We start from the raw sequence: 15542 nt of genomic DNA, 5'->3' as shown, positions 1-15542 counted from the left end.
TTTGTCTTTTTGTCCCAGCACCAGGTGAAGGTTTTCAAACTCCCTCCCATTGCAGGGGCACGTTCTGGTGAGTAAAATGGCAATTTATAGGCCATAGCACTGCCAACCCTGGATTGCACTCAGTACCCAAAGCTGAGTCAGATTAAAACAAACAACAACAACAATTTATTATTTCTACCCCACCCATCTGGCAACAACAACAATTTATTATTTCTACCCCACCCATCTGGCTGGGTTTCCCCAGCCACTCAGGGCAGCTTCCAACAGAAGGTTAAAAATACATTAAAACATCAGTTATTAAAAACATCCCTAAACACTAAGCTCATCCATACTGGTTTCAGCACTCCCACATCTGCAATAAAATTGAGAATGACTGAAGTCTTATTATGAACCAAGCTGGCATCAAGTAACCACATTACTAGGCCTGATGGCCCAGTATTTGAGCAACCAGAAGTCCAATAGATGGAGGGAGGGTTAGAAGATGGGATGGCCTGTACACATCCATATCCTCTTCTCTTCCGAAGAGGATATGTTTTCCATACTTGATTAAATCTACCACAAACCCAATGTCTCTACCTTAAAGTTCTCCACAACTTTGGAACAATGTATCATTTTACCCTTTTTTACATTTGTAGTGGAAACTCGCGGAAGATCTTTGTAATCACGAGGAGTCAGGTTGCATATCCTATTCCCTTTTCCTCCTCTAATTAGCAAAGTAAAGTTGCTTGTGAGGAAGATGCAATTAGTTGAGAACACCTTCAGCTGCCAATGACCTTAGCCAAGCCACACTCAGGTGCCTGATTCCCTGACCATTCGGGAATGGTACCTGATAGCCAGGTGAAAACAATCAAACTTAAGTCAGCTATATAAACGAAGGAATGGAAGGGACTGATTGGGCTTCGCCACAGACCAGGTACCGGGTGCTGTGGGTTTCCTGGTGTGAGGGATCTCTCCCGCTGCTCTCTTGGGGCCCCGGGCGGCAGAAGAGGAGATTTGTGCTTGGGCTTTTGGTCAGGTATTGTATCTAGAAAATTAAAGCATATTTTTGTTCTTCTTCCATCTGTGTGTTTCATTGGATCCAGATTCCAAAAAAAAGAACCCTGCCCCTTGGCAGAACAACATTATGTCCTTAACTTTACTTCTACTGCTCTTCCATCCTCAACCAACCAAATATATCCTGCTTTGCCCATTCTCCCTTGCACATAACTTCCTCCCTGGAAATTTGCACAGTGCTACCTCCTCCATTCATTCAAGTCCTTCCTCAAAAGCTAGCTTTTCAGCCTAAAGGTAAAGGTAAAGGGACCCCTGACCATCAGGTCCAGTCGTGTCCGACTCTGGGGTTGCAGCGCTCATCTCGCTCTATAGGCTGAGGAAGCCAGCGTTTGTCCACAGACAGCTTCCGGGTCATGTGGCGAGCATGACAAAGCTGCTTCTGGCAAACCAAAGCAGTGCACGGAAACGCCAGTTACCTTCCCGCTGGAGCAGTCCCTATTTATCTACTTACACTTTGATGTGCTTTCGAACTGCTAGGTGGGCAGGAGTTGGGACTGAGCAACAGGAGCTCACCCTGTGGCAGGGATTTGAACCGCCGACCTTCTGATCAGCAAGCCCTAGACTCTGTGGTTTAACCCACAGCACCACCTGGGTCCTACTTTTGACTTAATCTGATAATTATCATTTCCAACTATAAGCAAGGTTTAAGGACAGTTTCCACATTTTATACCTCGTTCCTAGCATCCTGGTACATGAATATGCCTATATTGTCAGTATAACTTGGTTTAATGGAGGCATAGAAATAATAATTCCTTCTTGATTACATCTTAAAGAAATCATGTATAGGTCTCACAAGAAGAACAGATGATTAAATATTAAAGCACATTTTTAGTGCTTGAACCCCCACACACTTACTCGGTACAAGAAATTTCACCAACAGTGGGAATCACAGCAAGTTCTTCATACTTATTTCATTCCATTGTGTTGCTTTTAACAGCCATATGGGAAAGGCCTCAGGAGATTCCATTTTACTTCCAGCTCTGCTAATAGCTGTATTTGAAACCATGGATTAGTTACTTCTCTGTAGTTTTCTTTTAAAAGGTGAAAAGGCTTCCATGCCTCAACAGGGATTTGAGATGATACATCAGCTATCACATGCAACATACTCAGTTCTTACTCCCACACAGAGATGCACTGTTTTATCCAAATGTGAAACTTAAAATTAATTTAGAGGTTCAAATGATTCCTTCTGCACAGCAATTTCCAAGTTAAAATACTTTCCCACCTTAAATCTGTCAAGCAGACATAGCCCACCACCTTTGCACTGCAGTTGGCAGCCCCACAAATAAGAGGATTTTACTCAGTACCTGATTTGCCACAATCATTGCAGGGAGATTGCAATGCCTTTCTTTGATTGCTTCATCATTTACACAGCTCAGCATGTAGTGAAGTATGGAAACAAAACTACTGACTCCCTCCTTTGTTGCCCCCTAAGCCAGAACACACCTAATCTTCTTAAGTATCAGACAATCCTACCATGAAGATATACTCACATGTAGCCAGTGTTTGAAATTCGCATTGTTCTAGGAGCATTTTGAGACAAGGAATTTCATTAGCGCGAGCAGTTTCTAAGCTCTGGGCGCAGTACTGCGCCTAAGATTTCCGATTAAAATTCAGAGTGGAAGGAAAGGAGGAGCTTTTTCTGTCTCCCCACTTCCAGCTACTCTCTGAAGACTGGAGAAGAGATCCTCTTAAGAATATTAGGGGGCTGGGCAGAGGAAAGACTAGACCACATGAAAAATGAACATAATTTTAGCTGCAGTTCATTCATTTTCAGCTTTGTTGTATTGTTATAAATAAGCGTGCATAGACATTCCACTGTTGCACTCATAACATAGATTTAAGGCACCATTTAGCTCCTAGCTTTCATATCTGTTTCTAACACTGCATGTAGCCTAAGCCGCCCACAAAGACAGCACCCAGAACAGTACTGCTGAACATAATTTACATTCAATTGAGTGGCAGGACATCATATTTAGATAACTGGTATGCCCCTGAGGTGTATCCTAATCCATATGAAGCAACATCTGAGAGAGGTGTTCTCAGATATGATTATGCTTCAAAGTAACCTTTTGTTCAGCAGCAGCAACAATTTACTCCATACAAAAGAAGAAAATGTAAGTAGAAAAGATGGGAGGAATAGCAACCATTAGAGATCTTTTTACTTAGGGAACCTTACTTAAATGACACAAGCAGGCTCTCCATGCCTGTATGAAGAAAAATCCATTTCAGATAGAACCCTACAAAAAGTCAAAGTGGAGAATCTCTGTATGAGAGTCAGGAAAACGAGTCTTATGAGGAACAGTTGAGGGAGCTGGGGATGTTTAGCCTGGATAAGAGGAGAGTTACAGGAGACAAGATAGACATCTTCAAATATCAAAGGGCTGTCACATGGAAGATAGAACAAGCTTGTTTTTCTGCTTCAGAGGCAGAGGTGTACCTAGGGTCCCTTGTGCCCTTGACAAGGAAAGTGTGTGTGTGTGTGTGTGTAGAAAATGAGAATGGGGCAAGGGAGGCTGTAGTCAAGAGCAGAGTTAAACAGTTATGGTTGCATATACTTTGGCACACAGGTCACTTTTGACATCAAGTGGAATAGAATCCCCTGAATAAGGAAATATACTATCTTTAGGAGCCACCAAAACACACACAAGGAAATGTTTATCAGTTCCATGAACCATGGTTTTCTTACGCCCTGTGAGGGTAATTATCAAATCCTTCAGACCACTTTGAACAACAGCTGCAAGGGAAGAACACAGGTGGTGTCTCTGTCAAGATTGCAGAAAGGGGGACTGTTCTTTCTGCTCCCTTATCTCAATAACACATGAATTACTTCATTGTCTTGGATTTATTCTGAAGGTGAAGAGACTGAATACTGGCAAGACTTTCAGATCAAGTGCTGGAAAACCCGATCAAGGATTGGACTAGACGGCTTTGAAGACTCCTCCAATTTAGTGGTTTGATGATTGATGTTCCTCAAAAAGAAAACCTGAAGGTCAATTACCCCTCCTACAAACTCTGATGGGAGAAGAGAATACTTGCTGCAGTGGTTAAAAAGAGATCAAGCCCCACACTTAACGTAGAAGCCTTAAGGAGTCTTGTATATTGCTGCATGAGGCAGAGTCAATCTGGAAGTTCCTCTTTCTCTGAATGGACTCCTGCCTTGCGATTTCATAACTCTCTGGAGTGCTTCTTCCTCTAAAGGACATATGATATCATACTTCTGGGAACTTCTAGGAACTCATCATATACAAATAAACCTGAAATCTTTGACAGAGGCATATACCGTATATCCTCCTTGGTAAGAAGTCACAAGTATAATATAGGCAGTAGCAGAAAGCAGGAAAATAAAATAAAATTAAGTATAGCACCCATACCCCTTCAGCTTAGTTAAGATTTTTAAAAATGCATGGACTTAATTTAGTCTCATTTCATCCAATAAATCTTGGGACACACTCTTGTTCTTCCTTATCTGGGAAGAATCCCAATTCAATTCAATGGGCCTTACCTCTGAGTAGATGTGCCTAGGATTGCACTGTTAAATGGGGTTAATTCAAGTATTTAATCCTCTTCAGAGCTTTAAATCTATATGTGCAACTTGAGATTGAAAGCATAACCATTTAATAACCTACAATTCTTTCTTTGTGCATAATATTTGCGGATTTATGTATATGTGAGCACACCTGTAAGATGGGAGAGGGTGAATTAAAATATAAGAAAAAGATATTAAATAGATCACCCAGTGGACAACTTGACACTTAATTATTTCTTTTCCAAAAGCAAATCAATATTGGCATTTCCTTCAGTCTTACTCCACTAGTACTTTCAACCTCATCTTGAAATCAATGCAAGTTTCTCCTAGTATAGTTTTCTATTCAATCCACCTCCTCTGCATTTTAATTTTTTACTGTTCTTCAGAAGACACCTTGTTCAGATTAATAATTCTTATTTCATAGACATTATATGTGGGGCTTCATAAAGGTTACCATTCATACAGGCATTGCAGGTTACAGATCAGAAGTGATTCTGGGTAGCCAATGTTAGGGAAGAACACACTGCTCTATTGATTTACAGGAGCATCAGAGCATGATGTGTTCTGCAGCCTGAATCTGATCCCTTGCAGTGCTTTGTCAGCTGCTGTGGATTTTTGAATAATCATAGGCTCTCAGCAGAAAGATCCATTTTGACTATGTACTGTAATAGGAGATAGCAATAAAAAGGTATAGCCTAAACATAAAATTGGAAACACAAGTCAGCAAATTTTACCAAAGAAGCTATACTCCTTACATGTTTAGAAAGTGGCCAGAGGACACAAAACTACTACACTAACACTCTACTTTAGTAGACTAAAAGAAAATCTATATTACAGGTAACAACATAAAGAGCAAAGTAAAATTTGATAGAAAAGAGCCGAATCCCTGAATGAGACAAAGGATCAAATACATATTACATTACTCACACCTCTTCAAAAGCATGCTGAAACTGGATTATTTTGAAGACAAGGTAGGTATGGCTCTATGGAAATCTGTGCATCTCCTAATTAAAAATGTCACCCCAGATCCATTTGACCATACACCATATTTGCAATAAACAACACCTTTGGGAACAAATAGGAGATCGGGCAGAGGGTGATTGAGAGGGAAACTGGTACAGGACCCTGGTTCAGATCTTAAGCACACTTAACATGATGCAACATACAGTTTGGTCCAAAGACAAATGAAACAGAAATGGTTCACAGCTCCACACAAGACTCTTCTTCCCATCTCTACCAAGTTTCACAATAAACTTCACCCTAATACTGCATATCATTTCCATGCACCTCACTTTTTCCGGGGCACAACTGCCCTCTTTTTCTATTCCAATTATAAAGCGTTCAATCTCTCCTTCCAGCTAATACCCATTTACTGTTGACTGAAACCCAGCTTTTCAAGCTAGAACTCTCATGAGAGGAAAGCCATCTCTGCAGATTGTTTCCTGCTGCTATTTTGCAAATCTGGCAAGCTGACCATGGTCCAATCCTTTGGTACTATAGTTTACACCTTTGTGCTAGCTTCTCTAAGCCAAAGTGTGTGACATATTGAGGAATGTGAGCAAAATTAGATAAAGCAGTGGCCTCTGCAAAAAAAATAAAAATATGTTTTGGGGTTGAAGAGCTCCATTCTTGTGAAGAAGGCTCACATATAGTATACTGACTCTGCCTGAGAAAATATTTTATTTGCATAAGCTATAAAAACTAGAAAAGGGGACATCTGAGTATTAAAAGTTATTGGCAAGCAAGTGTACTTGCAAACAAATATGTATTCGCTAATAAAGTTGTTACCACGGGTGAGGCAACAAAGCCCTTGCTGGTGTGCTTGGTAGCCCCTGTGCGTACATGAAGCATGCCTTCCCATACTTAACTCTTCCCAAATACATTACTTTCTCACTAGCAATAAAGTTACTGGTTAATTTGGCCTTGACCCTTCACTACATAGATATTTCCATTTCCCAAGTAATTGCCTTTCTTTCTTTTAGTGGAATGCTTTTTCTTTCAGTTCTCTCTCAAGAGCCCTCAAACATCTTTGAATGGTGTTATTAACATTCTTCTCCTCAAATACTTATTTGAAGAATCTGCTAAATGCCATTCAGCATTTCAATGTTGGTGTTTTACTAGTTACCCATGGTCACTCTTTTTCTAGATTTCCAATGTAGCATTGTGGTGGTGATGTTTTTGTTTTTCAACAGTCTGTAAACATATCTCTCTTTCTCTCACACACACCACTTCTTTACATTGTCTCTCACATCAATTTTCAATAGCACTGCACATTTCTTTACATTTTACTCATCATTTTCAAGAGTTCTTAACAGCTTTCAGTCATCTTTAACAATGCATCACTCATCTCCACTGGATGAATCCAAGGCTCAGAATCATACATTTCCCTTTTTATAATGTATTCTCTCTTTATATTTAAGTACCCTTTCCTTTCTTGTGCCTCCTGTTCACCAACATTCAAGGGGTCATTTTGTACATTCATTTTTTACTGATTTTTGCTAAGTGAATTGCTTTGGCATACATACAGAAGGGAGAAAGTTCTGTGTGAACCAGAATTGCACGTGTGTTGTAAAGCTGAACTCTCCACTAGATAGAAACTGTATTTCAATTTCGTTTACCACCCTAATATGGCCAAACCACTAATCAGGACTACTGTTTTAACTATCTCTTTTAGATAAAAAGTCCTGCCTCCTTTCATGTGCAAAAGGCTATACTCCTCTGATTCTAAGATGAGCAATGTGTGGTCCTTCAAGCTTGATTTTATTACAGTCCCTTATTTTCATACACACTTAATTTACAGTGTTGCAATATCACTGCAAATGGCCTGAATTTAGTTCAAAAAGGACTAACATATATTGCAAATATAAATTATGAACAATTAAAATATTCTGCTCTTGTAAGAATTGCAGCAAAAAAAGCAGAGTGGAAGTTCAGAAACAGATAGATTAAGCTGTCAATTTAAAATATGATAATGCACAGCTAAACATTCATCTACGTGACAGATGAACAGATGGATTTTTTTTATTTCATTTTTGAAAAAATGGACCCACACTTAAATGCAACTATCCCCCCTTTTTAAGGAAGTAAATGCCTCACTCAAGAAACAAATGTGGAATGCTTAACATGGAACTCTGTGGTTAAAATTAATGTTACTGTACAAATGTAATACTAGTATACAAATGAATGACAGAATAGTAGGCAATTGTGAATAGCCTTGGTAAAAGCAAACTGCAGGAATAATGTAAACACAGTGATCTCAGCAAGCAAATAAAATCCAGATGTGATAATATCAAAGTTTTTTAGGTTGACAGACATAAAGTTATCATACACTTGCATGCATATTTTATGAGGTCTGGCTATTTTTACTTTTCCAGTCTTCCCAGAACAATTTTCTTCTGAATATTCCACTTGCCAATTCCACTATCTGACTTGAATGCAGACTTTTATCATCTCTAGCACTGGCTAACATAATTCAGTTTTCAAGTATATTCCATCAGGCTACAGTAGAAGGGCTGATGGGACTGCAGGGCCTTGCCATTGGCTAAGCTAAGATAACCATGACTCCTGGATCCTCCTTTATTTACACAAGTATTTCTAACCCAACAACTCATTCAAAAAATATCATGGTGATATACATCATGAAATTATAAAATACAGAAAAAATGACCAACACTTAAATCAAATTCTTGAACTGTTTCTAACCCAGCTGGAACTTTGTAACTAAAATCTAACACACAAGTTGATTTGATTTTCCTTCTCTTTCCCAACCCTTTCCCCTGTTGTGTACTGTCTTTTAGACTGTATGCCTGAGGGCAGGAGCTGTTTTATTAAACTGATATCTGCAAGTCATTCTGGAACCCTTTTTAATGGAAAAGCAGGTTAACAATGATATAATAACAAACTGAAGCCTGCTGTACCCTTGTAGCAACTCTATCTGTCCAATTAACTAAACTTTCTTAGAAATTGCATTTGTGTGAGAATTTTGTTTATAATAAGAACACTAGAGAATATTCAAACTGCCTTAACATGAAATATTAGCAAAGAAACATCGGAGAAATAGCAGCATATAGTGTGTTTTAATTTCATATATTACTCCATAATTTAAACTATTAAAAAAAGATATTGATGACTTCCTTATCTTGCATGAGAATACAAAGTATCATATTTATACCAAACATGCTGAACATCAATCTCCTTCTCTCCTCAGCACCATAAAAATTATTCCAGGACACTTTCCATTTTTACTTAAAGTGCTATTATAAATGTGTTGTTCTTTTTAAGTGTAAGAGAATGGGGATTTAGAAATCATTTCTAATGTTTTCCCTGATTCCCATCAATGAAATCTGAATTACAAAAAGTGCCATTTGGCAAGCACTTAAAGCTACACTTGAGTTTTGAAATAATTTATTTAAAACCTCCAAATAGTAAACACAGCTCATTAATACCAGCTGCACTGTGCCATTTTTGCTACAGATTATGCATGCATTCCAGAAACCATTTGAAATCCTGTCACTGCAAACAGGCCTTAGCAAGATAGAATATGCTGGATGTAAATCTTATCACATTTCAAGGCATCCCTGGGGCCAATAAAACAGAGAAATCCACCACGTTACTATGTGCAACATCTATAGCAAAAATTCCTCAGTAACTAGAACATAGCATAGAACTGTACAGATGTCAGTGAAACTTTCACAAAGAGTCTATGTATCACTCACTGGCAGATGATTGTCAGAATTTGTTTCCAAACAAGCCATTGGGATGCAAAGGAAGGGTAAATAAAAAAGAAACACCACTCTTGGTACCCAAAACCAACCTACCCTTTCCCATGCCTGGCTCTTCATAGTACCAAGACAGCCCTGCAGGAGATACAAACATGAGACCATCAGCTTCCTCCTTTCCTGCAATGACAATCCTTTCCCCTTGTGGCCCAAATGCACATAGAATTTCCTGCTCCTACTTCTTCATATATTAAAAATTGTGGCCAGTACTGTATTCTTAAAGTGGGCTTCGAAACAGGGATGGAGAACTTCTGGCTCTCCAGCTGTTGCTGGATTCCAACTTCAATAGACTTCCGCCAACATGGCCTTTGGTCTGGGGTGATGAAGGAGTTGGAGTCCCAGCAACATCCCACATCCTTACTTAAAAATAAAAATAAAAATGTAGGAGTCATCAAAACAACATCAGGAAATTATTTTCCTGAGGAAAACTTTTTTAAAATTACCAATTGAGGATCTTAATATTAACTTGAATGGGTAACCATATTACAATAACATTCCAGAATACTATGTGTATTTCATTACAGAGGTGCAATACTGTTTTCAAGAGCTAGATATGCATTCTACTGGACTAATGAAATTACTAGGGCAAAAACTTAAAATCAAGGTTTGAATCCATCTTCCTCCTCCACACTTTAAACTGATGTTGCTATGTTTTGGAAACTAAGCAGTGTACAAATTTTTAAAATAAAACTGAACTAGATAAAAGAGAGCTATGACAGCAAAACACAACAACAAAATTAGATTGCTTATTGCACCACAAAACAGATAATAAAGGGATCTGAAGTTTCAGAACCCAGAGGCAGATTACACAAAAGGACAAAATGTAAAAAGAGTTAACTTGTAAAACAAGATTACTGCATACCACCACTGACTTAAAATAATTTATGAATTTTATCTGCACTGTTAGGAACTGAGATGATCCTATGAATACGTTTAATCAGAATTTTTACAATACTATGTGACCCCCAGGTTCTTTGAAGCCAGAGTCCCATCACAGGCAAAACTGTCTTTTGACAATTCTTTACACTGCAGATGAAACATCAGATTTTTATTGGACTATTAAAAGCTGCCCAGTGAAGAGTTCTCATGAAGTCAAAGTACTATATTACACTAATTTAGCCACTATTAGCATAGATTTGCCTATGATGGGGGGGGGGGATGACAAAAGCATAGAGCAGCAGATGTGTGACTCTACAAAAGGTCAACTTAAATAAAACTATTTTAAAAAGAATACAGTAGAGTGATCATATATACTGAAGTTAAAATACAAGAAATATTTCCATGAATTAGAATCTAACAAAACAGCCAGCTTGTTTTGACCCAGGATCAAGTTATCAAAATTTGTTAGGCATCAATGTTAACAGTATATCAAAATGAGTGGTGGCAGCTCATACTCTTAAAGAGCTATTTTTAAGGCTCTATATGCATTCCTGTGAGAATGATGTGAGGCAATTTTTGTTTCCAATTTTGAATTTTAATAGCTGCTATGACTACGGTGCTATTTTTTCCCTAACAAAGGAAGTCAGGCTGAAGGGAGGGGAAGTCTTGCTACAGAGAGATACCTATTTTACTGTTCTCCCCCCCCCCCCCAAAAAAAAACCTCCTGGCATATTAATTTTTTTTAAAAAAAAACCTTTAGATATAGCACATTATCTGTCCACAAATACTAGATGGCGGTCAATAGGAGTACAATATTAGTACTCTGCCAATGCACATTTCTGCTAAAACAAAATTCATTATTTTTCTATTTGCAGTGGGGAAATGGTAGTAGTGCTTGGATCTGTAAGTGAAATCTAAATTTATGATCAAATTATTTAAAATAAAAAATAAGTGCCATGAGACAAGAGGATAAGGGAAGTACAAATTACAGAAACACATGCCCCTTGAAGAATAAGGCACTGCTATAATGACCTTATGAGCATCACTCTATCATGATTCATTATTCAAATTTTCACTTTAACGTGTTAAGTGTTTTAGCCAATTTGTCACAAGGATAATACTGGTTTAATACCACTCTCTTCTGTTTTGTAGTTTGACTGTTTCTATTCCTTGATGCAATTCTGTATACTTGGGCAAAAGATTCCTGCACTGCAGGGGGTTGGGCTAGATGATCCTCATGGTCATTTCCAACTCTACAATTCTATGATTCTACACTGTTACTGTGATTATGATGTGACAGTTTAAATTGTTGCTGTTTTTAATGTAAAATCACTTTGAGATATTTTATGGGAAGTGATTAATAAAGAAATAAGTATTTGTACTGTTCCAAATCTCTTTAAAATGGAATATGGCAGAAGATATGTCCCATCTCTCAATATTGTTTGCCAAGAGGAAATAAGAGCGCACCGACAAGCCATCAATCTAAAGCTTTTTGAATCAATGCTGCCGCCTTCTGGCCACACTTAAATTCTACAAGTTTGTGTTTTATCAAAGAATACAGTAGTTTCCCACAAACCATGCCACTGTAGTATTTATAAAAATTGTATACAGTATCTCATGTGTCCTCATCGTCCCCCATTCTGAGGTACAAAGTACCTAATCAATACTGCATACAATGTATACATTAATATAAATCTATAGCATCATTTTAAAAAATGAAAAGAAACAATGGGGTGAAAGACAGGAGACGAGAAAAATCAGTTTTATCAGTGACTAGACAATGAATGCACTAAGAATTGGAAGTTTTGTAAAAACATCGACCCTTATAGTTTAAAAATTGCAAACAAATAGTTGACACTTTTATAAACAGACCCTGCCTTCCTTAATCTAGCCAAGTAGCTGCTTATTCAGATAACAACTCTAATTACTCCAAATAGATTCTGTAGTGAAAGCAAAAAATCATGACAGATGGTGCATCATTTCTTAGGGCCCTATCAGCACATAGAAAAAAGACAACCTGTACAGTCCTCCTGTCATTTCATCTTCCTCTTCTATTACAGTATCACAACTGTACTCTAGAAAACTTTTAACTTCATTATTTATACACCATTATCAATATGACATGGACAATTAGGGAGAACCCCTTCTGCCCAGAACCCAATTTCAAAAATATTGCCCAAAGTGATTGAGGCATTGATTAGATTAATATAACATTACTATTCTTTTCATAAGGATATTCAAAAGGAAACCAAGTAGGACTAAAGCAAAACCTATAGTTCTAAGAGTTTAGTACTCCCTCTGCTGGTTCAATTCCCATTTTTTTTCCAAAGATGAACATTGGAAACAAAGAAACTCAGAATTGGTATGCAATATGCCATTTCTGCTGTATTTTTCAAGAGCATGAAAATATGATATATAAAAAAACAGAAGATACAGTAATGGCTAAATAACCAATTCTGCTTGCATAATTGACTTCTGCTTGTACAACAGAATTTCCCCTTCATCTCCTTCCCCTAGAGGCCTAGAACATCTGTAAGGCTCCCCTAAATCTGTGCCAGTAGGTCTCCCAGCCCTCTGCAGTCTCTTTGGGGGACACATTGGGGGAAGAGGTGAACAGAAATTCCTGTTGCATTTGCTGGCATGATGACCTATGTCACATTTTTATGTCAGAAGACTACCCTACCTTTTATTCCTACCAAGGAAAAGGAGGCGGCATTGCTCCATAAAAAGACTACATCATGTTGGAGAATGAATCTTTGAAACTGATCCCAGGGTGCACCATAACTGACAAACTGGATGACTCTGTACGGTACTTAGTCACAGTCACTCATCATGTGCTAACACCAACTTAACTTGCTTCAACCTTTGATTTACTCACCTGGCCTCAGAAACCAAGGTGAAGTTTAAAAACAAACAAAAAAGTAGTTTGATAATCTCAATGAAACTACTGATTTATTACTTATATTTGCTTTAATATCCTACTCTTTTATGACAAACCATACCCAAGGCAACAAAACATCCTAGTAGGGAGTGCAGGGGCTCAAATTAAACAAATGTAAATATAAAATAATTAGCTTTGTTTGGGTTTATCCACAGAGTACCAAACAATAGCTAGATGTGCATGTTTGTAGATTTGTGTTAATAATCAACTTGCCTCTGATCTTAAGTAACCTTTATATTCCAAGCAACCCCATGTGACTTTAGGTAACTTTCAAAACTTAAAAATGATTAATACTACTTTGCCTTTTTCTGTTCAAATATAGCTGCAAGCTAAGCTTTGTTTAGCTAACCCAATAAACTACGGAATCGTTTAAGCTAAGGGTACATATTATATCTTATTTAATTCCTTGAATCATATTTAAAAAACTAATTGTGTCACCTTGAAAGAGATGATAATATAAATGTTATGAAGTGACCAAATGAAGTTTCTTTTTGTCAGTCAGGATAGTTCAGTCAAGATTAAAATGCATGTCACAGAAAGGAGAGAGGGGCACATAGAAATAGCCAAATTAACAGGGGAAATTAGACAACAGGGTGGTGAAACATTTCTAAAAGAATGGAAGAAATTTATGTTGTATAGAGGTAAGATCTGTGTGAAAGAGAAAAGCAGTAGAATAGAAATAAACCTCATAACGTGTAATACAAATAAATCTTATTAGAATAATGGCTGGTGTGGCAAATCAAAAAAAGTAAAGCACAGAATACAATTAATAAAATAATATTAAACAGTAAGGAAGTGGAGAATTCAAAAGAAATTAGAAATGGATTTGTAAATTTCTACAGACAATTGTATAAAAAAGCTGGAAAAGAAAGTACAAAGAAAATTGAAGAATCTTTAAAACAGAAAGAGGTGCAACAAATCCCTACAGAATAGAAAAAACGACTGAATGAACCAATAGAAAGTGAAGAAATTGCAATTTCAATAAGAGAATTAAAAAGTGGAAAGGCACCAGGACCGGATGGATTTACAGGAAAATATTATAAGGAAATGAAACATACTCTACTTGTACAGTTAAAAGAAGTAATGAATATATTAAGATATAGAGAAATACCAGAAACATGGAAAGAAGCATATATTACATTAATACCAAAATCAGACTCTGATTTAATGCAAGTGAAAAATTATAGGCCAATCTCATTATTAAATAATTATTACAAACTGTTTGCAAGTATTTTGGCTAATAGATTGAAAAAAAAGTATTGAATGAAATAATACATAAAGATCAAGCAGGCTTTTTGCCTGGCCGACAGATGGATAATATAAGAAACGTGGTGAACATTATTGAATACTTGACGGCCAGAAATGAAAAGCAAGCAGCATTAGTTTTTGTAGATGCTGAGAAGGCCTTTGATAATGTATCTTGGAATTTTATGATAAAAAATTTGGAATTAATGAATGTTGGACAATCGTTCATAACTGGAATAAAAGCAATTTATTCGAATCAAAAAGCAAAATTGATAGTAAATAATGTGGTAACAGAAAATATTGAGATTATGAAAGGTACAAGACAGGGATGTCCATTGTCACCATTACTGTTCATCTCGGTCTTGGAAGTCCTCCTTAATTCCGTAAGAGAAAATGAGAAAATAAAAGGAGTTTTAGTCGGTCGAAAAGAATATAAAGTTAAAGCCTTTGCAGATGATTTGGTATTGACAATGGAAGACTCGTTTTATTGTATGACAGAGGTTCTGGAAGAAATTGAACAATTTGGCCAAGTTGCAGGTTTTAAATTGAATAAAAAGACGACTAAAATGTTGGTTAAGAACATATAGCAAGATTTGACGGACAAGTTGCAGCAACAGACTGGTATAGAGGTGGCTAAAAAAGTGAAATATTTAGGAATTTGGTTGACACTGAAAAATATAGATTTATTTCAGAACAATTATATACCAGTGTGGAATGGAATAAAAAGGGATCTGGAAATATGGGGAAGGATTAAACTATCCCTTTGGGGTAGGATATTGACAATTAAAATGAATGTGCTACCAAAAATGTTATTTTTGTTCCAATCAATTCCAATAATCAAAGGGGCAGCGATATTTAAAGAATGGCAAAAGATGATTTCAAGATTTATCTGCCAGGGAAAGAAACCAAGAATACAATATAAGTTATTAACCGATAGTAAAGAAAGAGGTTTCGCCCTGCCAGACTTGAAATTATATTATGAAGTGTCCTGCCTTTGTTGATTAAAGGAATGGATAATGTTAAAAAATGTGGATTTATTAGACTTAGAAGGTTTTGATAATAGGTTTGGTTGGCACGGCTATTTATGGTATAACAAAATAAAGGTTCATCAAGGATT

General features: G+C 37.0%; 1 protein-coding gene across 2 annotated transcripts in view; it reads right to left on the bottom strand.

Moving 5' to 3' along the window:
• NDUFAF2 (NADH:ubiquinone oxidoreductase complex assembly factor 2) overlaps positions 1-15542 on the bottom strand; it is a 46417-nt gene that overhangs the window by 20851 nt on the left and 10024 nt on the right. The window contains exon 1 of one of the 2 annotated variants that reach the window (XM_033164739.1): positions 2547-2601. The exons of the other annotated variant lie outside the window; for it this stretch is intronic. Coding sequence (XP_033020630.1) covers positions 2547-2586 — 40 coding nt within the window. The 5' untranslated portion in view covers positions 2587-2601. Of the gene's footprint in view, positions 1-2546; positions 2602-15542 lie in introns of those variants that run through there. 2 annotated transcript variants of the gene reach the window in all.

This window comes from Lacerta agilis, chromosome 11 (assembly GCF_009819535.1).
Source record: "Lacerta agilis isolate rLacAgi1 chromosome 11, rLacAgi1.pri, whole genome shotgun sequence".
In the NCBI taxonomy this organism is placed as follows: domain Eukaryota; kingdom Metazoa; phylum Chordata; class Lepidosauria; order Squamata; family Lacertidae; genus Lacerta; species Lacerta agilis.
The sequence above is the reverse complement of the archived record's forward strand: the minus strand, read 5'-3'. Positions and strand labels throughout refer to the sequence as shown.